The sequence below is a fragment of the Ambystoma mexicanum genome, chromosome 1p (assembly GCF_040938575.1).
Source record: "Ambystoma mexicanum isolate Mex_15411 chromosome 1p, UKY_AmexF1_1, whole genome shotgun sequence".
NCBI classification, from domain to species: Eukaryota; Metazoa; Chordata; class Amphibia; order Caudata; family Ambystomatidae; genus Ambystoma; species Ambystoma mexicanum.
The window spans coordinates 1,191,138,194-1,191,162,047 of NC_090921.1; the positions used below are offsets into that span (position 1 = coordinate 1,191,138,194).

The 23,854-nt window shown below is 47.0% G+C and overlaps 1 protein-coding gene across 1 annotated transcript in view; it reads right to left on the bottom strand.

Annotated features, from left to right (window-relative positions):
* Positions 1-23,854, bottom strand: part of LOC138451399 (sodium/potassium-transporting ATPase subunit gamma-like) — a 239,342-nt gene that overhangs the window by 103,091 nt on the left and 112,397 nt on the right. The window contains exons 2-4 of the mRNA XM_069604908.1: positions 21,980-22,015; positions 16,530-16,604; positions 8,500-8,533 (exon numbers count right to left, since the gene is read on the bottom strand). Coding sequence (XP_069461009.1) covers positions 8,500-8,533; positions 16,530-16,604; positions 21,980-22,015 — 145 coding nt within the window. The remainder of the gene's footprint in view (positions 1-8,499; positions 8,534-16,529; positions 16,605-21,979; positions 22,016-23,854) is intronic.

A 23,854-nucleotide genomic window follows, 5' to 3' on the forward strand; every position in this document is an offset into this window, starting at 1 on the left:
CACATGGTTGAACAAAAATCTGACCAAGTAGAATTTCACTTCCAGAATAGCCACATTCCAGACGTGACAGTAATAGCAGTAGGACAACAGACTGGTGGTGGGGGGGTCCTCTCTATTTCTGAAAATCAACCTTCCTTCCAGTTTAAGGTGGTATTCCACACTGGAAGGAAACACCCTGAAATTCTTTACCAATCCACAATCAGAAACTCCCACTCCTATAGTCCAGAAAGATGTGAAATCAGCTCAGAGCCTGGCTGATATTCAGAAAATTGGAGAGCAGTTGTTCATCCCTGTTCAGTTAAATGATGGGAGGGACTCTGTTCTCGCTCGAGTGTGTGTGAACAACGGTAAGAGCTTCATCAGCGAAGCCATGTTCCGCCAACTCCCAAAAGATCCAGCCATTCGCACATTCAAACTGATAGACAAATGGGAAATGGACCTGGAAGCACCTAATTCCAAACATCTCCTGCCAAGCAGGTGTATGCTCAAAATCTCCATTGGCAACAAGAGCATAGTCCATAATTGTTGGGTCGTGCGAGACGTCACTGCCGCCTTTTACTTAGGCAGTGACATTCTCAATCGCTTTGCCATTAGTTTGGACCTAATAAACTTCAAAGCTTGGTCCAGATTAGCGGATAATCCCATGGGCTTTGATGATCCAGAAAAAGCATTTAGGTCAGCTCAATTGCTACCTTATGCATTTGAAATTCAGCTCAAAGAGGAAGTCACCATCCCAGAAAGGACCCGACAATTCTCCCCGGAAGTGAAAGTTAAAAGAGGACAAAAATTGCAAAACCCTGATGCTTATATTCATCTAAATGCTTCTCTCCAACAGCCAGGGTTAGGGGTAAACCCAACATCATTAGTCAACATAGAACATGACACCATTCCAATAGAGGTGGATAACAGCGACTTACAGAGTATTACTCCAGCCGCAGGTACCATTATTGGAATGGCGGTTGATGACCGACATTTCTCCATTGATTTAGGAAATTAACTGTTAGGACCAATCCCCAAGGAATGTTTTGACAGTGACAGTGAGGACAATACAACACCAGACAGGATTTTCCCCCGGCATGGGGGGAACTTCCTGGTGTACACTTCTTGCCCTTATGGTAAGGAAGATGTGACTTGTGACTTCAGGAGGGATGAGGTGATTTTCCAGGTCCATGAGGGCTGCCTTTCCCACCGAAGCCTCCAGTCCAAATCAGCATCCTGACCAGGGACTTCTCCACCCAGCTGGAGGAGGCCGCTGAGATAGCAAAACCAGAAGTCTTTCCAAGCTTCAGGCAGATGGTGGAAGAGAGAGTCAACCTAGCTGATGCCTGTGTGACTCTGGAACAGAAGCAAAAGTTGAAACAAGTTTTCTTGGATTTTCAAGATCTCTTTGCGGTAGACTCATATGACTGTGGTCGCACCAACATCCACACCACAACAATTCCCATGGACCCTGGAATGACTCCAGTGTTTGTGAAGCAATATCGTTTGCCTCTCGCATTCATGGAGTCCCTTACTGAAATAATTAAGAACCTTGAGTCCCGCGGAATAATCCGTCCAGTACACAGCACCTTCAATAATCCGGTGCTGGGAATATTGAAGCCAAACGGCCAGTGGAGACTCTGCGCCGACCTTAGGGAGCTCAACAAAAGGGTCCATACTTCCCGATGGCCTCTGCCCTACATTGACCAAGGGCTGGCCCAGATTCAGGGGTCATAGGTATTCACAGCAATAGACCTGACCAATGGATACTGGACCGTGCCTGTCAGTAGGGAGGACCAATACAAACTGGCTTTTACCTTTGGGGACCAGCAGTAAACATGGACCCGGACTCCCTTCGGATACCTCAACTCCGGCAATGAATTCAACATTTTCCTACATAAGGCCATGCCCGACCTGGGTGCGAGGGGTAACCTGGCGTATGTAGATGATGTCCTCATCAAAAGTTCATCTGTGGAGGAACACATAGCGGAGATCAGTTATGTTCTGACACAGTTGAGGGCTGCCGGAGCAAAACTTTCCTTTCAGAAAGCACAGTGTTGTAGAACCCGTGTTAATTTCTTGGGGCATGAGATTACTCCTCAGGGTTTCTGTCCCCAAGAAAAGAAAGTGGAAGCACTCCAGAAACTGAAAGACCCCACAACTCTGCGGGAACTAAGGAGCCTCCTTGGACTGACTAATTACAGCAGAAGGTTCATTGAAGGCTACGCAGAGATCACTAGACCCCTGATTCATCTCTTGAAGGGGGGGTCAAGTGGGAATGGGGTCCAGAACAATCCGAGGCAGTAAGACAACTCAAAAGAAGCCTCTCACAAGCGCCTTGCCTAGCTTACCCTGTCAGAAACAAGGAGTTCTTCCTGGAGACAGGGTTCTCTAATACGTGCTTGACGGCAGTATTATACCAAAAGCATGACAAGGTCAATAAAGTAATCTCCTATGCGAGCAAAACTTTATCCTCTGTGGAGGAAAAATTCAACGATTGTGAGAAGGCACTCCTGGCAACGGTGTGGGCATTGAAGAATTACCGCCCGTTTATCCAGGGGGAACACATCATAGTGGAGACTCCACACCAGCCTCTGCAATATCTCCAAAGTGACAGAATCCGGGCCGGAAATGTGAGTAATTCCCTAATTACTTCCTGGATTCTGTCAATGCAAGGCTTTCCTGTGGAGGTCAGATATGGCCAAAACAAGAAGAGTCCCCTCGCACAAGGTCTGGCTGACTTGCATGATTGTGCCAGAGAAAACTGTCTCGAGGACGAAAGTCTAAAAATCAAGGGCAACATGTAGGCATACCTTAATTCCCCAAACAAAGTCTTTGAAGAAGACACGTGTGAGGGAATGCCCACTGTCTATGTGGATGGACGCTCTTACCATGTTGACAACGACGGGGAGAAAGAACTGGTGGCTGGCGTAGGGAATGCATGTGTGAAGGAGTTCCCAGAACCCTCCGCTGGATACAAAATTGGTCCCCGGAGTAATCAGGTGGCAGAATTGATGGCTGTGCATCAGGCCATCCTCACTGCTGTCCAGCATCAACTCCACAAACTGGTCATAATCACAGATTCGGATTATGTACGGAACGGGTTCGTGGAGCACTTGGTCAACTGGAAAACCAGAGGCATGTTATGTGCTAATAACAAACCCCTGAAACATGGGAAGTTAATCCAAAATATTGATGATCTGGTCACTTCGAATGGGATGACGATCTACTGGAAAAAGATCAAGGGTCATTCCAAAGTAGAGCGACCAGACAAAACTGGAAATGACTTAGCTGATCAGCTGGCCAAAACCGGGGCCATCCAAGGGGATCTAATAGAAATAGAGTTCCTGTTGGGGGAAATCCAGGTCACTGCGATCACTAGGTCCCAGACAAATGCTCACAATGATCTTTCAACTGCCCAATGGAGCTGATTTGATTACAGCTCAGAAGGGGGATCCAATTATTGGTAAGTTTTACCAACACCTTGAGGACCCTGAGAACTTTCCCCTGACGGATACCGATTACATTGGGAAAGAGGACCTAAGAGTGTTGATGAAATGTCCAAAAATGTTCTGAATCCAAGACGGTTTGTTGGTAAGGAAATCCCAAGCTGGCCATGATCAGTGGGTGGTTCCTACCTCATTCCGAAGCCTGATGTTAAGTCACGCCTATGATGCGGCCACCGCCGGTCATAGGGGGTTTCACACAACACTGCAAATCTTAAGAGAGGTTGCATACTGGCCACACATGGGGCAGGACCTCGACCAATACTTGAAGGGGTGTCTTGTGTGTGCACAATTTCAGCCATCATCCCTCACACACCGTGCGCCTCTCCAAAAGAGGGGGATGACACTGCCATGATCAGATTTGCAAATCGACTTTGTATGCCCTGTGATTCGCTCGTCTAGAGGAAACAAGTACATGTTGACCGTTACATGCTTGTTTACCAAGTGGGTGGAATGTCTCCCAGCCCCAAACTGCAAGGCAGAAACAGCAGCTGCCCTGATGATTAACCACATCTTTTCCCGTTTTGGTCTACCTCAAAGGATTGAGTCAGACAGAGGTAGCCACTTCACCAGTGAAGTAATGACAAAGATGTGGGAGATACTGGGGGTTAAAAGGAAGCTACACATTGCTTACAGGCCAGCTTCTTCTGGAGCAGTGGAGAGATACAACTGAACCATTGTGAGCATATTAAAAAAGTTTGTGGCAGATTCTGGACCAAGTTGGGATATCCGATTACCTCTGGTCCTAATGGCCATCAGATCTACCCCTTCATCTGCAACTAAAATGTCACCATTTGAGTTGATGACGGGACGCAAGATGGTGCTTCCCCGGCATTTGCTCTACAGGACTCAAGAGCAGACACTGATACATGCCTCCACAACTCATGAGTATGTGGAGAATTTAAGGAAACACCTTCAGCATGCTTTTGGCTATGCTCAGCGGAATCTAGAAAGATCAGCTGAGAGTATGAAAACCCACTATGATTTGAAAACTACCCGAAAGGAATATAAGTTGGGTGATCGGGTCTATCTATACAATTTCCAAAGGAACCAGGCCAAACAGCGAAAATTCTTGCCTACATGGAAGGGACCGTTTGAAATTATAGACAAGATCTCCCCTGTTGCCTATAAGATCTGCATCCCCAAAGGCAGTCTGGCGGAAGGGGAAGACAAGTGGTTACATATAAATCAGCTAAAGTGTTGCCATCCCAGGCACACTCTGCAACAACTGGAGGAATCCACTGGAATCCCAGAGGGGGCCGCTCCAGAGTAATTCAGTTCCAACCCTAAAATATTCCACATATAGCATATAAAATTCTGTGATCCTTATATATATATATATATGTTCTTGTCTCCTAATTTAAAAAAAAAGAAAATGTATATGTTCATATCTTCTGATTCATAAAATGTATATGTTCGCCACACCATTAATAGTGGTGAAGAAATGTCTACGAATAGGTATTGCCGCTTTGCTTCATCATCCTAGGAGAGATGAAACCATGGAGACTGACCAGGGAGGACGACCGGGGACCGGGAGCAGAGACCCGAGGGGCCCAGGGTACCGCCCAATCCTCCCATCAGGACCAGCAAGGAGAACTGATTGATCGACTGGAGGGAGGAAAAGATGCTGAACTGTGCCATCCATGGAATTGGAAGAAGAGGAGGCGAACATCCCAGATCTTGCAAGTTCCATCAGCAAAAGGACAGAATGGCCATCGCAAGAGGGGGGGCTTGTGGGATGTTTTTACCCATGCATACAAGCCCTACCATAAAACTGTGCAGTACTGGCATGGAAAACATCATGATGGCAAGAACTCCCCAGAGGGTGCAGAGGGAAAACATGAAGAATAGGCTGCCCCCATTTTTGCCTATGTTGTGAGCGCAGGAGGGCACTGCCTAAAACCACCATTGAGCTACACACACAGTAGCCTGAAACCATTGGGAATGGCAATGCTGATTGCCAAAAAAAGCAACTCAGAACTGTGGGGAATTCATTTTCTTAATCCCAAAAATGGTTGCATTACCAGTACTCACCACTATCAGAAAGCCGGCGTTTTAAAACCACCAGACTTTTGTGTAAAACTGCACAAATGAAACAAAACCAGACCAAGGAAAGACTTGCTAAGAGGTGGATACAATGTAAAACTATATTCTGAAATGACTTGAAGGAAGTAATTATTTAATGTATATGTAAAAATTGTAAGTGATTTAAACTGGGAACAAAAAGTGACATTTAGCTGAAACCTGGCTTAATGAAACTGAATTCTGCCTGACAACTACCCCCGACAGGAGAAACCTGTTCAGCCACTCTTCCCAGGCCTAGCTGCATCCTGCTGCCCCTTGCCAAAAGGAGTTGTCACCTCTCTGATTAGATTAGGGGTGGAGCACCTGGGAACTGTAAGGAACAGAACAATGCAACTCCCTTGACTCAGGCAAATGTTAAATTGGGGGCGTCGTAAAGTGGCTTCCTCTTAGGGGAACTGGGGGGCAGCTGTGCCTCTGTGAACAAGCTGGCTTGGGGGAAGTGGATAAACCGTTTATTCCACCCTGTGATGTGGGAAGCCACACCCCTTTTTGAGCAGGGCATAATTTTAAAAAGATAGATAACTCATAGTGCGGACTTGTCAGAATTATATAAGTAATATCATTATTTTTGTGATTTTTCTGTGAACATTTTGAGAGGCGTTAGGACCCTGTGGTGTATTCTGGGGGGTTGCTAGCGTAAAATAGGGTCTCACTCCAAATGTCTGCATGTTAAAAATCTGACACTTCATCAATTAATGTCCATACTCCTTGCGCACATGTGTGTAATTTTGGGTAAATATCCGATATTGCAAAACCAGTTAAAAAGCGCAAAATGTTGTAATTTTTTAATGCAAGCCCCCAGGAAGATCAGAGGCGGACAAGCATGGACCATAAGGAATATATAATGTGCACATGTAATTTCAACAAATTGTATATCTGGGAAAGATGTATTTGAATCAAATATAGATTTGTGGGCAAACTGACCAGGGGAGTATCCTCTGACCCATAAACAGACCTCATCATGATGACAATCCATTTCCTTCCCCCAATCATGGGAGAGGGGAGAATTGGGCCAATGACAAGTAGAGAGGGGCAGGCTTAGCTAGGCCCAGGCACACATCCATTTTCAAAACACATAAAAAGAGACTGCTGGGACAGGTAGAGACAGTCAATTCCATTTGCTGCGGAGCATGCTGACCGACGACTTCACATCCAGAGATCCAGACTTCAAATCCATCAATCTCCAGAACCTGTAGCAGAAATTAACTCCAGAATTTGTAGCAGAGAGGCCTGAATCCACCAGCTGAATTCTCTTCAGCAGGCCTCAAAATCATTTGCAAACTATTCCACAGCCGGGCGAGCCGTCTGAATTCTTTTGCCAAGAACTCTTGCCAGTACCCAGAAAGCAGTGTTACATCCAGAATCCACTTGATCCGGACCGGAAAGCAGAGCAGTATCCAGAACCAGAGGCTGCTGAATCCAGAGAGGCTAGACCAGCAGAGCAGAGCAGAGCTGACCCAGATCGCTGTGAGCAGAACCAGTGCCTGATTGACCCGCCGAGCAGACAGAACCGCAGCCAGACGTGTTCACCAGATCCGTGACGAGGCCTAGTTCAAATTTATATTGTGAGTACCTAGCAGAACTGTGCAGAACCAATCTCTTAGTTAAAATAATCTAATCCAAACTATTTTAACCTAAGTAGAACTGCCTCCTAGAAATCGTGTCATCTGTCATTTTTAAAGCTGCACAACTGTCACCTGTCAATTCTGCAGCTGCAAGCTGTCACCTGTCATTTTGAGTTTACTTTAAATCCGAAAATCTACCTTTATTTAATCGTCCGTATCTCTGGAACCGTTTGGGCTAGGAACGAAATTTAGAATCTAGGCTTTCCAACAAACCTAGAACCGACTTCCTACTCCTTATACTTTTTCCGCAATCACGATTCACGCACTCGCGAACTTTACCGCGATTTGCGATTTTGGCTCAATTTCTCCACTTGTCAAAATAGCAGCTCCATTCTTTCCTTTGTTAAAATCCGTTTGCAACTTGGTAATAACTCATAGAGCATTGCTAAAGTGAGCCTGAACTAATACCAACACGCATCTCCCACTCACCCTGAATCTCTAAAGGGAATTAAAATCAGTTGGCACATTTTCCCATCCATTGCCATCACATTTAAAAAGCATCTTGGGCTTGTTTTTTCAAACTCCTACCTGTTTCCTCTAAGCTTGCTGGGGGGGGAACTGAATTTCGTATTGTATTTGATTGCATTCCTGAGAACTGTGTGTTCCTATTTCCATCTCCTTCCATTTCTTACATTGCATAGGGGAGTGGGGTGAATTGCCAGAGAAAAAGTGATTATCTTATCTTTTGCTAAAATCATATCAAGTATTTCTGTACTGCATTTTATTCCTCATTGCTTTTCCCTTGAAATCATAAAAGTATTTTTGCTACTTTATCCATCCTATACTAACTCCTCATTGATTGTAAAGAAGTGTGCTAGTGCCAGATTACCCATTGTTGATCAACATCATATGTCTAAGTGTACTATCAGATATTAATTTATTATAAAGTGTGATATATATATATATATATATATATATATATATATATATATATATATATATTGTTTAAATTATCAAATAAACCTTTTAATTTGCAAAACAAACCTACTTCTTGGCTCAGTGGGGACAGGGGGATTCTAAGAGGGGGGTGTTATACAAGGGTGGTCATCCAGAGTACTGAACTTAGACATAAGAATACATTAATAAGGGTTTTCCTCAGCATCCCAGACTAGGCATTGACTTGGCTGTAGTGTTGATTGAATATCGCTTACAATTGTCTCTGTCCTCCCTCTGTTCCCCCTTCCTTGCCTCGTTACGCCTTGAAACACTTGTGTATAGGTGCGTTACAAATGCCATATCATATCATATCATATCATATAATAACATGCGGGTGCTCCATAATAGTGTAGAGGAGGGGTACCTACTTGGCATTCGTCTGTTTACACTTGAACTTGTTACCTGAAAAGAGAAAAGACAGAATTGTGAATATACCGTCTGACCAGGGGAGTATCCTCTGACCCATAAACAGACCTCATCATGATGACAATCCATTTCCTCCCCCCCCCCCCAATCTGAGAAGTGAAACTGCTGCACCTGATGATATGATGTTCATTGGAAGCATATGCACCGTACAGAAGATGCAGTCAAGATCCCAATGTAGTCTAAGGCTCTCTCGCTCGCTGGCTGCGGAATTCCATGGCATAAGGTCTCCAAGTCCGATCCTCAAGTTTTAAACCCACCCACAGTTTTCAAGCTATCCACACAAAATACGGTTCTATGCAGTGAATCTCAATGGCAAATATTTGCATAGTCAGTGGTTAGCAGGAAAAACCTGGCTCGGTTTAGGACTATCAAGGACTGGACTCGGAAACCACTTAAGCAATAAGCCCCTAACACGGGGGCATTACAGCTTTAGGTAATGCCCCGGGGCACAGAGTTACAGGCCCCTGCGAGCGGCTTATTGCTATTAGTACCCTGGCCTGAATGGCCAGGGTACTAAAAGCATTTTGTTTTTCATTTGCGAAATGCTCTGGTGTTTCGCAACTGACAAAAAAGGAGCCGTCAAAGAAAGGAAAATGAAGTCCATTCTCCCTTTCCATGGCGGCCATTCATAAAAATAGGAAAAGAAGTGAACAAACAAATGGCCGCCATGGAAAGGAGAAGTCCCTTTTCCTTTCCATGCCAGAATGTCGCAGATAGGGAGCGGACGCGCTGGGGACAGAAGTGTTCCCAGCATGTCTGCTCCCAAAAAGGATCAAAAAGAAGGTAAGTGGAGGGTTGAGGGGGAGAGAGAGGGAATCTGTGGATAAGGGGGGAGGTGAGCACTTACCTTGCTCCCCGGTGGGGAAGATGGCAGCCTCCAGTCCTGAATAGGCTCAGGGAGGTGGGATTACCATCTGGTAATCCCCAAGTTCCGAGCCTCCTCATTGGCTGGTAGGCTGACCCCCCTGCTCAGTACTAATGGTGGTATATGGCATGCAGTTCCCATGTGAATCCATAGGGAGTGACCCACAGTAAAGCAGGGATTTCTAAGGATGCACTACGCATTGATGGTTAGGTCCGTGGTGCCTACTTGGGAGATGTGTGGAGAAAGGGTGGAGTCATTGCCAGCACAATGCAGTTATGTGGGAGTTCTGTAAGGAGTTCGGAAGTGACTCTAGAATGCCAGGCTGATCGCATTCGGTAGTAAGGAAGATTCATGGAAAAGTAGATGGCATTGAAGGTCACTGGTGTTTCATGGCGAGGGCCGTGCAGCAGCGTAGGGACACACTCGCCAAAGCAATGAAGTGACCCTGGAATTCCATGGAGTTCCCGGTGCCATGCTATCACATCTGCACTGCACGCATTCCATGCAGTGGCCACGGGATTTCATAGTGTTATACAGTGACCCCACTTGGCGCCACTCCGTGGGTGAATGGGTGAACTTTAACAGCATGCATTCTAAATGGAGGGTTCCACATGGAGTGCTAAAATTGAGTTTTCTTGGTTATTTTTCCGTAGAAGGTGTGAATCTCCACTGGGAAAGCATTTCTTGGGCTAGAGTAGTGTTTTCCAAAATGCTTTTTAATGCTGAGACCCCACTTAAATCAAAACATTGTTAACGGGCCCCATCAAATGCCAGAAGGGCTCATATTTTTCATAAAAATGAGTCAGACTCCTCCCTTTTAAAAGAGAGTTGTGCCCCGCCACCAGACATGCTTAGAGTCCCCCATGGGTAGGCTCAGCCGGGCTCAGCCACACAGTTGAGCACCACTGGTCCAACGTATCTGCCGTTCTTTGGGCTGCAGAGTGCTATTGCTGCAGGTATGTTTTCATTGGATGATTGGAGAGCACGTTGCGGGTACAACGTTCATTCATCACCTGTTTTTTACGCAGAGTTTTTGCCGAACAATTCCGACCGAAAAAATTCAGTGAAAAATATGGGGGGCTGGGTAAGGGCTTTTAAGGGGCAGGGGTGGTGGGAGGATAGAGAATAAATAAAAGGGAGGAGCGGTTTGGGGGGGTTAACCTACTGTGACAAGACCACACAGACCAAGAAGAATACAAACCCACGACTACATACTCAACCCGAGAAGATGGAGTAATGAGGCTCAAGCCTCGGTATCCAAAAATCACCGCTGATGGATAAAAATATATCAGCAAGAAGAAGAACAAGCGCAGGGGGTGAGGGGGTTAACAAAAAAAAAGAAATTTGCTGAGTTTTTTTCAGCAAAATAATTTCAGCAAAAAACTCACCGAAAATAAATCCGGGAATGAATGAACATAGAACCACATTTTGAGAGTATGCCGTCTTATGCTGGTTAGGTAGTGCAGGTCTTTTCTGCAGTTGTGTTTGCAGGTGAAGGGCAGGACGCTGATGGTCATTTTGCCTTGTACAGAGGTGAAGGCGATTACTCTCAACATCAGCAAGGTGGAGTTCGAGGGCGAGGTGACTGGTTCACAGTTTGGCAGTGCCATTTAGAGAAACGTGCAGGCGAGGGGCTGTTATATTTTGACAGGTCGATGTAGAGGAAGTTGACATTGCCGCAAGAGTTGACGGTTCCTTGTATCACTGCCAGTCTTCTTCTTAGGGAGTGAGTAGGAGCAGTCGAACGCTGCATTAGGACCTTCTGACCATTCAATCAATCTGGCCATTCGGCATTATTATCATGACTGGTGTTGCCATGTTGTACTTGGCATTGGCATCCCATGGGTACCTCGTGGACAGGTAGTCTTCTATCAACTGGGATTCCTTTTGGTTTTGGATAATCTAGGTGATCAGTATCGCAGTGATAGAGGAAGCCATCGGCACCACACGTTTTCAGGAGGAGGCAGAGCAGAGGTTGAAGCAGTTTGGGTCTATTTGAACTAAAACATTTGACCTAATCACATTTTATCAAATTTATTTGACCTTTATTTTGGTCTAAAATGTGGGGGGAGACCCCAGCAAACCCCCTTCCCCACTTCCCGTCAACCTAATCTATACCCTTACCCGCCCCCATAAATAGAAATTTGACCAAAAAAGGTCCAAATAAATCGATAAAATGTTTTGGGTCAAATATTTTTAGGTCAATTATGCTAATACTGGTTGAAGCGTATAAGATTTTGAGTCAGTTCTCCAGGGGGATCCTCAATTGACATGATGGGAATGAGGTAGGGGCAGGTCTAGCTTGCCCCACCCTCGTGAGCCAGAGTGGAAGGTGGCAAAGCTGGGCAGTCTGCATCTTCCCCTTCTTCTGAAAGGTGAAGGAGATAGCATGGGCTAGCCTGCTGCTTGCTTGCTGTAAGCAAGTGGCACAAAGAAGGGAGCCTTGCCCACTCATGCTTCTTCAAGTGTCTTGTCTTCGAGGTTGTGTTTGTCGAGATGAGCTTGTAGTTGAGAGACAGGGCCTCATTACAACCCAGGCGTTAAGGGGTTAACGGCGCTGTAAAAGGTGTCGGTGCCGTTAAACCCTTAACGCCTGATTACGGGGTCCCTTTGCGGGTTGCTCTTTAACGCCTGCGTTTAGCAGGCGTTAAAAAACCAACCCGCAAAGGGACCTAGGAGCTAATTACGGCACCGTAATTTACGGTGCCGTAATTAGCGCCTTCCCCAGTCCCATTGAGCCCTATGGGGCAAAAATGGGAATGGGGAAGGGCCATGGCGGCATGGGGAATTACCGCCCCGCCAACCTCGGAATGGGGTGGTAATTCCCCATTCCGACATGGCGGAGTCGGTAAGTTACCGGCATGGACCATGGTGCTATTAGCACCATGGTCCAACGCCTGGGTCGTAATGAGGCCCACAGTCTTTTTAAAGCCGGGAGAGGCAGTCAAGAGCAGGGGCGCCACCAAGGGGGGCCACGGCCACCCTTATAACAATGCTGGCCCCCCCATTTGCCCCCCTGCGAAATTTGAAAAGCAAACATTAATTTTTTTCGCACTGAACTGTGCATGCCCATTTCAGTGTGAAAAAAAAAGTATTTTCATTTTGCTTTTGTTTTTATGCTGTGGTTTGTTGCGGCACGCCGCCCGCGATGGATTAGAGGTGTCAGGACCGGAGAGACCTGGAAATAAATTCAGCCTGGAGGCGTGCATTTCTGCTTTGCCAATTGGCTTGCGCTTCCCAGGCTGTGTTTATTTCCGGAATACGGGTTTCCAAAGTTCAGGCTGCAGCCTGTATGTAGCTTGTGCTGTGTGCAGCACATGTTGTTTACACACACAGTGCTGCCAATATTTTTAGATTGGTGACACTAAGGAGTCCTGGGCTACTGCTTGCGGCGCTGAGAGATTCCATCACCTGAGGTGAGGAGCCCTGGTCTACTTTCTCCAAAATCGCCACTGCTAGAAAGGTCAAGGTGTTGTGTCGAGTTGTGGAGAATGACTGTGCTTACAGAAGTTACTGCCCTCCGCGATGTGGGTGTGGTCTGGAATATGAATATGTTTGTTGTGCAGTGTGTTGTTGAGTGTGGTAGTGCTTCTAATTGGGGAGGGGTTAGAAGAAAGACCTGTTGTGGTGTGGATAAGTGGGCATACCGTTCAACATACTGAATGGGCGAAGGAGGGTAAATCAGATGGGGTTGCCACTGTGGGAAGTCAGAAGGAACTCCTGCATTTTTGACTGCATGTTAAGGTTTTCCAGAGTGGGTGAGTCCATTGCTGTGTTGGGAGGGTGAAAATATGTCCAGGCTGGGTGACACTCTTTAGAAGAAGGTGAGTTGTAAGATACAGATTGAAGAAACTGGCAATCTTTTTTTGTCTTCTTATTTTAAAAAGCAGTCACACAGCCCAGGGCCATCGAGGTGCTGTTACATGAGTTTTTTGTCTTAGTTGCTTTTTTATAACGCGCTCAATTACCCAGAGGTTTCTAAGCAGGGACCTGGGGATCGAAGGTGAGCACGTTGCCACTGAGCTATCCTCCCGGGACAACTACATTCCCCTTCTTTTGTGTCTATGTTCTTTCATGTTCTCAAGTACAATGTTCACACTAGCCTCAGAATAGTGTGCACTACAAATATACCTGTTATGTAATCAAAATTACCCTCTACTTTTATGCTTCTCTTTTTTTGAATTTATTTTCCCATTCCCTCTGGACTCTCCCACCCTCCTTTATACCTATATTCTGTTTAAGCACCTGGCATGCTGCAGCCATTTGCATAGTTGTATTTATGCTTGTGTATGCTTAGGCCTCTGGCCAAAGGCTTGATACATTGGAATTTGATTCCCACTGTCTCAATCAAACTCTTTTCAGTGACACCATATGAGGCTTATGATTACAATTCAATATTCAACTTCATTGTTATTTGACACACCCTCATTTTTCCTAACCCATCATCATTCATTAGAATCATAGCCTCCCTTTTTTATTAAATACGTTACAAATCTTTCACCCTGGTAGCCTCTTTTTTGCAAACATCAAATATGTAAAGTTCCAACTAGGTCACTCTACTTCTTGAGTCAGCAATCTATGGCTCTCCAGATGTTTTGCACTGCGACTGCCAGGATCCTCCACCATTGATTGTGCTGATGGGATATGTAGTCCAAAACATCCAGAGAGCCAAAACGTGCAGATCCACGCTCTTCCTTAATCGAGCTGCTGATCAGTCCTGTGCTGTCAGTACCTTCTGCAGGCCTTGCAATTAAACTGATATCAAATAAGAGAAGTCACCTTTCAGCTGTACACAGGGAAGCCAGGCTTGGTGTTAAAGAGATGTATATATGTTTTTGTAACACTGTGAGAAGACAGTTGTCTTCAAAATGGAACAAATAGTTTCTGGAATGAACTCTACAGAACCACAGAAAATTGCACTTGTAGCAGATTTGTCTCAGTTAATTCCATTAGCATGAGCATAAACTTTCCAATATTACATTGTAAAGTTTTTTTTGTTTTGATTGAAAAGTTTGCATCTCTGGTAGTTCTTGTAGTATCTGTTTTACCTGCTGCTTTCAGCATTTATGTCAGGGTTCCAATATCCGTTCTGCTTGGGCTGGAAAAGTGGTTGTTTAAGGTCACGTTTCTGTAATTTTCTAATAAAGCTGGTAAATGATACTCATTTGAAGGTTGGTTCAGAATATTAAGTGAAGAAAGAAAGGGTAGTCTTTGTGCAGGGATGGCTGTTTTTGGGTGTACTGTAACTTTGAATGTCTCCTGTTGTGGAACCGGTCCTATGTGGTTGTACCACCACTTTTCATTTGACCTCTTATTTACTGCCAATTAGTTACTGAACTGTCAGCTCATTTCACCTTAAAAATGCAGGGGGCACCCTGCACTCCCTTTTATCAACAAACTTCACCCCACCTCTGCAGCAGCACCACCAAGGGGTGGCAAGGGAGGCCACAGCCAACCTTACAAAAAAGATTGCCCTCCACCACCAGCCCACCTGTCGGTTACTTATGTGTTGGTTTTGGTGTGCCACCCCAAGATTTCCAGTGACCCCATCAGGCCACCCCTATAAAAGATGTCTGTGGGCGCCACTGGTCAAGAGACATGTGGTGGCTACTGAGGGCTGCATCAAATCGGTATCATTGAGGCAGGGAGGAACAATGATTCCTTTGAGAGTGACCGGGACTGCTCTGCCTTTGAAGGACTGATTTATGGAGAGTGTGATTTGTGGGGTTGTGAAGTCTGATCAGCCTTTAAGTAAACAATGGGCACGTTGTCTCTGAGTAAGGTGCCATCATGTAGACTTAAGAGTGTGTCTTTGATGGTGGTTTCTGGCGTCCTTGTGGTTTTGAAGGCGAGGTTCAGTGACTTGCATGGTGAATCCGCATTGGCTTTGGCGGGGGTGCGGCAGGGGGCTTTGGTAGAAGGATGGTTTGCAGTTCTGATGATTGCCATCACTGAATGTTAGCATTTGCCTTGGAAGAAGTGTTCTGGTCAGTTTCTGAATTCTAAAGTTTGATTTGCTGTTAAGGCAGCAGTTATGTGAATGGGGGTGATTCTGAGCAGTTCGACATTCACCTATTGGAGATGTTCAAGGTGAGGTGGTGATTCTTCAACATGAAAATGGCGTTGTGGCATTCTATAGTGGCCTCTTTGTAGTGTGTGGGATTTGCTGCACTTGCTGTTTCTTTTCTTGCTGAATTTGCCATTCTGCATGTTTCTAGAATTGATCGACGGTGTCCTTTTACTACAGTGTTTTTTTTGTGGTTGCAGCTGGGTGCATTGTGGCAGAGCATGAATATCGTGTCAGGATTCGTAAGAGCATCATTCACCCTGGGGGCAACTTGGAGCTGAAGCCCCACACAATATCAGGTCAGACTGGCTGGGTGCTGCAGAAAGAAGCCAGGTTTTGATTCCATCGTGTCATGGCGGCATATGGGGCCTCATTACGGGTCCGGCGGTAACCGTGTCGGTACTACCGGCGGGTATCCACTGGACCCCTAAATATTTACTGGCGCCTGACTTGCCGGTAACACCGGGGGATTACAACCCCGGCAGTACGGAAAGTCAGGCGCCAGTAAATTGTAATTCCCCATTCCTATATAGTCCCATGTGACTCTATGGGAATGGAGAACAAGGACGCACCGGCCCTGTTGTTGATGGGGCCAGTGCTTCCTTGACGGTCTGCATACCGTTGCCGCTGTGACCGACAGGGTCCAACCTGTCGCGCCCACAGACTCCGGCATGCAGACCTGTAATATTCCAGTCCAGAAACAATGGCGCTGGTAAGCTTACTGTCACTGCTGTTTCCGGACCGGCATGGTCAGAATGAGCCTTATGGTGTCAGAGGCATTCCACAACAAACAGCATGCAGAAACAAGAGTACTTGTGGCAACTCCCTGAGTTCAATGTTAGTGATGGGGGTTCCACAATAAGTGGCCTGCATTGGTAGAGGGATGGAATGTAGTGACTTGAGGATTCCGCAGTGATTGACCTACAGGGAACGAAGGTTCCTATCAGTTAATGTTAATGGCTGTGTGGAGCTCCTGATCTGTGCATTTGGTTCTGGTAATTTCCACAACAGGGAAACATCGATTTCACTGCGTCACTTACTGAGTGCGATGACGATCCCAAGGAGGAACATGACAATTGCGAGTACCAGCCCCGTCGTCCGCACGGTTTCATAATCTGTGAGAAAGAGAGGACAGCGTGAAACTCGGCAAGGCGAGAGAGGACGAATTAGACAGTGTATTGGGAGAACCAGAGCCAGGGGAAACGTGCAACAGGAGACTCAGCAACGAGAATCTCCTCCCAGCTGAGAGAGACTACACAGAAATGCACAAGTAAAGATGGACAGCAAGACACGTCACATAAGTAAAGTCGTAACTAGCGGAAAGAGACAGCAGGAAACTTCACACACAGACAGGAAGAATGACCAGAAGAAGCGAGAGAGACAGCTAGAAATTCACCAAGGAAGAGTGGCCGCATTATACTTCCTACAGGGAGAGTTAAAGCAGGGCTTGCAAAGGCATCCATTAGGGAGGGACAGAGAAGACAGGTGTGTAGGCAGGCGTTTTGTGTGAAGGTGTGGGAGGGGAGGTGTGTGGCGGGTAAAGCAGTTATCTGCTTTCCTGGACTCTGTAAGGAAGGCCCTAACATCCTACCATCTGCCCACATCCCCAGATTCCTAACTCACTCCACAGATTCCTAACTCTCCGCCAGGGCCCAATTCCCCACTTACTGTCGCTTTCTGCTCTATGGACCCCCTGCTGAGCCTGGGCCCACGTGACATTGAACTCAGTGTATATGGTGCACTGGCCTCTAGCTTGCTTCTAAAGGATCCCAGCTTTTATAGGCAAAGAAACTGAGGTCTAGCCTTTGTCCTCTAGCTGGTCAGACCCAGACTTCCAAACACTGTGCCTCAAATTCATGGTGAACAGACTACTGCCATGACTAACCAGTCAGAGAACCAGCTTCCACGTCGACAGGGCTGGCCGGGCTGATCCTCGCTTTGAACAGGCTACACTGACACGTAGTGCTCTACAATTCATCTTCATGAGAAAAAAATCAACCCAAAAATGTACAATGAATGGCCTGCTTCTTTAAAAAATGACAGGAGCATTATAAAAGCCTTACTACATCCTCATATTGAACTGTCCTGGGCATAAGGAGTGGCATGGTCTAACTTCAAGAGTTATGGGCATAGCGTATGGCTTACTCTAACCTCATATTGAACTGTCCTGGGCATAAGGAGTGGCATGGTCTAACTTCAAGAGTTATGGGCATAGCATATGGCCTACGCTAACCTCATATGGAACTGTCCTGTGCACATTGACCAAACTGCTCTAGATCTTTAATTCAGTGCCCTGGGCACAGTGAATTAACTTTGTTTTGGGTATTACTGGGCACATTGACCGCTCCAACGAAGTTTGAAAATAAATAACTGGGCACATTTTGAACAGTCGCTCACCACTGCAGTGCGTTGGTCACAAATTATTGACTCACTTTAATACCAATTCCAATTACCCAGGCACACTAAATGGTGTGAGCCAACTGGCCATTAACCATAACTCTTGCTAAGAAAAGTTCTGCCCCCAAGTTCCAATAATGTTTCCTGGAGACAGTGGACCTCACGCTTAACATGTCATGTTAACGTGCCCTGGGGGCAATGAACACCCTACTCCAGTGCCCCAATGAGGTGCCCTGATCCATCAGCTAATTCATCTGAATTGCAATAAAAATGATGTTTTCCAAGCTCTGCACCAAACACTGAGCATATGTTCGATTATGAGCGACAGCAGCCATGAAGTTGCCTGCTTGGACAGAACTTTTTTTAAATTCTGGAAGCTGCTTAAGACTCTCCTCTTTACTGCCTCCTTCCCTTCTTCTTTCCCCTGCTAATCCCACAGTTGCTGCGATTGGTGTCCTGGGCCCTTATGCATCCTTGGTGCCGTGACCTCCCTCACCCAATCGGCCCAGCTCCTGTCTATCTGCACTTGCACTTACACCCTCCAACCTGGTGGCTCGCACTTACGCCCCTCGTGGCTCCAAGCCGTGTAGCACTTAACATTCACTGCACGTCATCTGTGGCCCAACTGTGACCTCAGACTCCACAGTACTGACCCCTGCCTTCTTCCTTGCTGCACTTGCACGGTCCGAATACTCACAAGGCATAGTAGGTTCATCCTTTTTTCCATCCACTTTATTTCATATTTTTGTGTATTTTATTGTGTTTCATTCCCATGTCCCCTCCCTGCTGCACTGTGGGCGCTTTGAAACAGAATGTACTTGCTGTATAAGCGCCTAACAAGCAAATAATGAATAAAATAAATTAATTTAATACATATAGCATAGCATGTATAGGGGACCTAGCACAGTCATTGGCCACAGTACACCTGAGCTTTGGCCATAGTACATCGCAGGGTTTGTTCCACTATTTATATTCCACCCGGGCACCCGGTCCATGTGGGAATTTGTAAGATTTATTCTAGACAAATTCTTTCTCTAATTGTAATTTTCCCATTGCTGCGGTGTTGGTCTGGTGAGTCTTCTGTGGTTCTAACCTTTCCTGATCAATCGCCCATAGTCAGGGGAGTTGCTAGGTCTGGAAAAGACCCGGGGCTACACTGATGTCGGAACTGTTGGGACTGTGGGGGCTAGCTAGTCTTTTGGCTGTAGCTCCTGAGATTCTATCCGGGGCTACAGCCAAAAGATCAGGGGCTATAGCCCTCTTAGCCCCCCCTAGCAACGCCCCTGCCCATAGTTGAAATCAGCATCCACCAACATCTCCGGTTCCGTGCTGCGAGGACCGCTTTATCCCTGACCTCCAACAACATATAAATGGACCCCCGATGTTCACACAACCTCGGCCAGAAGGAGCACACCTATGAAACCCAGGTCTATATTACACGTTTTTTTTTTAAATTATGATTTCTTTTGGGTAATCGCCCATAAAATTGGAGAAACATTAAAAATATACAAAAAATGCTACTTGTACAAGGCATTCGATAAAAAAAAACACCTAGCCACAATATCTTATTGAATTAAAATCAATTGTTTTGGCGCAATCATATTAAAGCGCTGTGTGATTCTAAATATCAAGCGTGCCAAGCAAAAGTGCTAGTGCTTTATTAACAGGTCTGAGTGCTCTGCATCAGTTAAAATGTCCATTTAAAAAAACATGTCCTGCTCCAAAAAGCAAAACATTGATATTTAGACACTACAACCATGACATGCTTGTGAGCCGGCAAGTTGCCTACTGTCGCTGCTTCTTCATGGCAGCTTACCCCAAGGTCTTGAAAACACTGGATTGACCCTTTCAGTCTCACACATTTATATAACAGGCAGATGAAAAGAAATTGCCCCATGTCTTCTCTACCAAAAGGACTGTAAGTAGACATTGGGCCTCATTACGAGGTAGGAGGTAGCCATGGTGCTATTAGCACCATGGATACCCCCTTACCACATACCGGGTCCGGGTTCTTAGAATGGGAATTTACCGGGTCATTCCAACCTTGGAGGACCCGTTAAGTCCCCATTCTGAGAACCATTCCCCATTCTCATTTGAGCCCCCTCAAGGCTCAATGGGAATGGGGAAGTAGCTAATAACAGTACCGCAATTTGCAGTACCGTTATTAGCTCTGAAGTCCCTTTGTGGGTCTCGTCCTTAACACCTGGTCAGACCAGGCGTTAAGGAAGGGACCCGCTAAGGGACCTCGGAATATGGAGGTAAGGGATTACCGGCACCCTTACTGGTGCCGCTAATCCCTTACCTCCTACCTCGTAATGAGGCCCATTGAATTCCCTTCATTTTCAATTTGCTAAGAAAGCTGCTTCCGGATGGGGGGCTGTGGGTGGGGGGACTTAGTACAGCTAGCAAGACACGGACTTTCTCTTAGAAACACCCAAAAGGTGTCAGTCATGCATTAAATACAGAAGCCATGCTGTGAGGGAGCAGGTGATGCTTCCTGGCTGCCAGTGGAGACACTGGGCCTCATTACACTATTAGCGCCATGGCTCATGCCGGTAAAATACCGGCACCGCCTTGGCGGAAAGGGGATTTACCGCCCCATTCCAAGGTTGGAGGGGCGGTAAATCCCCTTTCCGCCATTGCCCTTCCCCATTCCCATTTCTGCCCCATAGGGCTCTATGGAAATGGGGAAGGCGCTAATTACGCCACCGCAATTTTGCGGTGCCGTAATTAGCTCTGAGGTCCCTTAGCGGGTTGGATTTTTAAATCCTCCAACCCGCAAAGGGACCTCGTAGTACGGCGGTAAGGGTTAACGGTCACCGTTGCCATTAACGGTGACCGTTAACCCTTACCGCCGTCCGTGTAATGAGGCCCACTGTCAATGCTGGACCTGTTCTCCCCTTCTATGATTGGTTATTTATAACGCGCTTAATACCCGAAGGTGTCTAAGCGCAGAGCTGGGATCGAACCTGTATTGCTCCGTGCTGTCTTGCTTTCAAGGCGAGCGCGTTGCCCCTGTGCTATCCTCCTGATCCTCCTTGGTACGCCACCAGGACAGGTTCTGCCTAAGCAGATCACCCTGATCTTTCCAGTGGTCCACATCCGCACCAGCGACTGCAATCACATTTGCAGACATCGAGGTAAGACTCTGGACACGCTTTCAAGTCTCCCTAACCACGCCTCGCACCTCATCTTCTGCCTGATGCGTTTGGAGCATAGCACCAGGAAGTTGATGTTCCAACTGTGGCTCCATATGAAGCCACGGATGAGGGTGGCCCCCCTCTGCCTTGCACACATGTGCACCCAGTTAGTCTCTGAAGTGCTGCGTCCCTAGAGATGGCCAGGCTCCTAAGATCCCACCGCATGGTGTGCCACTATCGCTCCGCCCGGTGAGGTAGAGTGGGCATAGGCTAAGCTCCCTCGACCCACGACACTCTCTCCATTCAAACCTCAGTCTAATGCCAACCTATCCCGATGCAGATTTCTGTAACTGTCAGAAAGAGCTGAGGCCTCACCTGTCCCAGCAAGCATTGAACCTGCATTCTAATGAGTTGCCTTATCTTTTCTGTCTATGCTCTTCCCCTTGGTGGCCTCTCTCACTTGATCACAAACAGTAGTCCCAAGTAGCCGAGAGGCAGCGCGAGAGCTATGCCACGAGGACCCATACAAGCTGCCTTGCCTCCTGTGATGAGCATCGCCTCCGTGGCGCATTTGCAATTGTGCGAAGAGTATCTATTGTACAGTCTCTAACGCTTCAACCTGTCTCGTCCGGAGACAGCAAAAACCATCAATAAATAAGCATAATAACGATTTAAAAAAGCCCTGACCTCCTCAAAGCCTCCATTGAAGAAAGGGCCTGCTTGGGCTCCCCCTGGAATGCCCTGGGCCCAGGGAACGGCCTGCTCAAGACCCACAATGCATTGCATTGAACACCCCTGAGCTAGAATGCATGGATAGCAATGTATTCTTCAAGAGAAACCCCCGGGGGAGTACCTACAAGCAAACATGTCGGGCATGTTCCGAAATGAGGGGCGTTTGGGCGCTGTGTGTCTGCTCGCTGGCCGTGACGTAGGTCTGCAGGGACCCTACTTACCGTAGCTGAATGGATCCCGGTCTCCGTAGATGCTGGCTGAAAGAAAAAAAGGGAGAGCGTTAGGCATGCTTCCTGTTGAGTGGGCGCTCTGTGACACGCGCAGGCCCTCCTCCCCTCAAGTGAGTTTAAATCATGCGCTATACTGTTGAATAATGCATCCGTCACTGCAAATAGGTTAAAGAAGGGCGGCTATAAGGCGAGGGGAGGTTGCCATGGCAACAGGGGAATGGTCAGGCATAAGGAAATGCGGCCTCAGGAAAGCAAGGCAGCACAGGGTACCGTGTATTTATATCATTTTAATTATTTACAATACAGAACGCTGCGCATGAAATTTTGCTAGCCCAAGTGGAAGGGTTGACGGGGGCAACAGCCTAGGAGAGGCCATTTTTACCCCCACAATATGAGGCTGTTTTAGTTAAGCACTGCAGCACAGGTGCAATTCAGTCGCGCTGAATTTAAAGACAATGCTTACTTTACACCCATGCACGTTGGCCAACGGCTGCGCATAACTCAGCTGGGCCAACATTGTGCGGTCCACAATCCCGATCTACTTGCATCGAATCAAGGCTGATACGCCGTTATGGGCGATGCTGGTGCGTGTGTGGTGCGCACGGCGCGGTTCTCGGAGCTATGACTATGGGCCTCATTACGACCCTGGCGCTAATGGGTTAACGGTGCCGTAAAAGGCTGTGGGGCCGTTAACCCATTAGCGCCTGATTACTGGTCTACACCAGCTGTTAAAGTAGGGACCCGCAAAGGGACCTTGGTGCTAAGTACGGTACCGCAATTTGCGGTACCGTACTTAGCGCCTTCCCCATTCCCATTGAGCCTTATGGGGCAAAAATGGGAATGGGGAAGGGCCATGGAGGAAGGAGGAATTACCGCCCCGCCAACCTTGTAATGGGGTGGTAATTCCCCCTTTCTCCATGGCGGAGTCGGTAAATTACCGGCATGGACCATGGTGCCATTAGCACCATGGTTTTCCGCCTGGATCGTAATGAGGCCCAATGCTTTTATAACCATGGTCAGGAGTGAAAACGCCTATTTTCACTATTATTGAAATTGGCAAGGATTGGATAATAGAACGGCGAGGGCGTACAATAAGAATGCAGTTTTGTTGCATCTATGATTTCGCCATCCAGTGGGCATGTTCTGCGGTATAAATATGCAGAAGTCGCACGTGCGTCTGGGTCATCTTTAGGTATGTGGCTGAGCCAAGAGGAACCCAGAGGTCTTCTTTAGGCCAGGGCAAATGAGTTCAGCTCACACCTCAAGTTTTCCTTCTTTTCAAAATGTCCAATTCCTGGTCCGTTTTATTTCTGGCTTAATCTTGCCAATTTTGCTCAATGGGCCCTGTCTGGCAACTTGGATTCTAATGGGCCTTTACATGTTTGCGCCTATTTCCAGAATGATGGTCGGGATTTTCAACAGGCTGCCGGCATTGAACCTTACATTCTAAGGGCCTCATTACGACCCTTACGCTCTCGGAATGAAGGGGGCCGGTACGGGACCGGCCCCTTTCATTCCGGGAGCGCCGATTATGAGCTTCCCATCACGGGACCCGGATCGCACTGAACCAGGCGTGCTTTCCGGGTCCCGTGAGGGAAGGAGGGAGGTAATAACGGGGCAGTTGTTATGTGCCCGTTATTACCTCCCTCCCCATTCCCATTGAGTCCTATGGGGGCTCAAATGGGAATGGGGAATGTTTCCTGCAAGGAGGAATTACTGGGTCCTCCAATGTTGGAATGACCCGGTAAGTCCTCATTGCAGGAACCCAGTAATGGAGCCCGGTTTGGAGGTAGCCATGGTGCTAATAACACCATGGCTACCTCCATACTCATAATGAGGCCCTTCAGTATCCTTACTGATGTACAT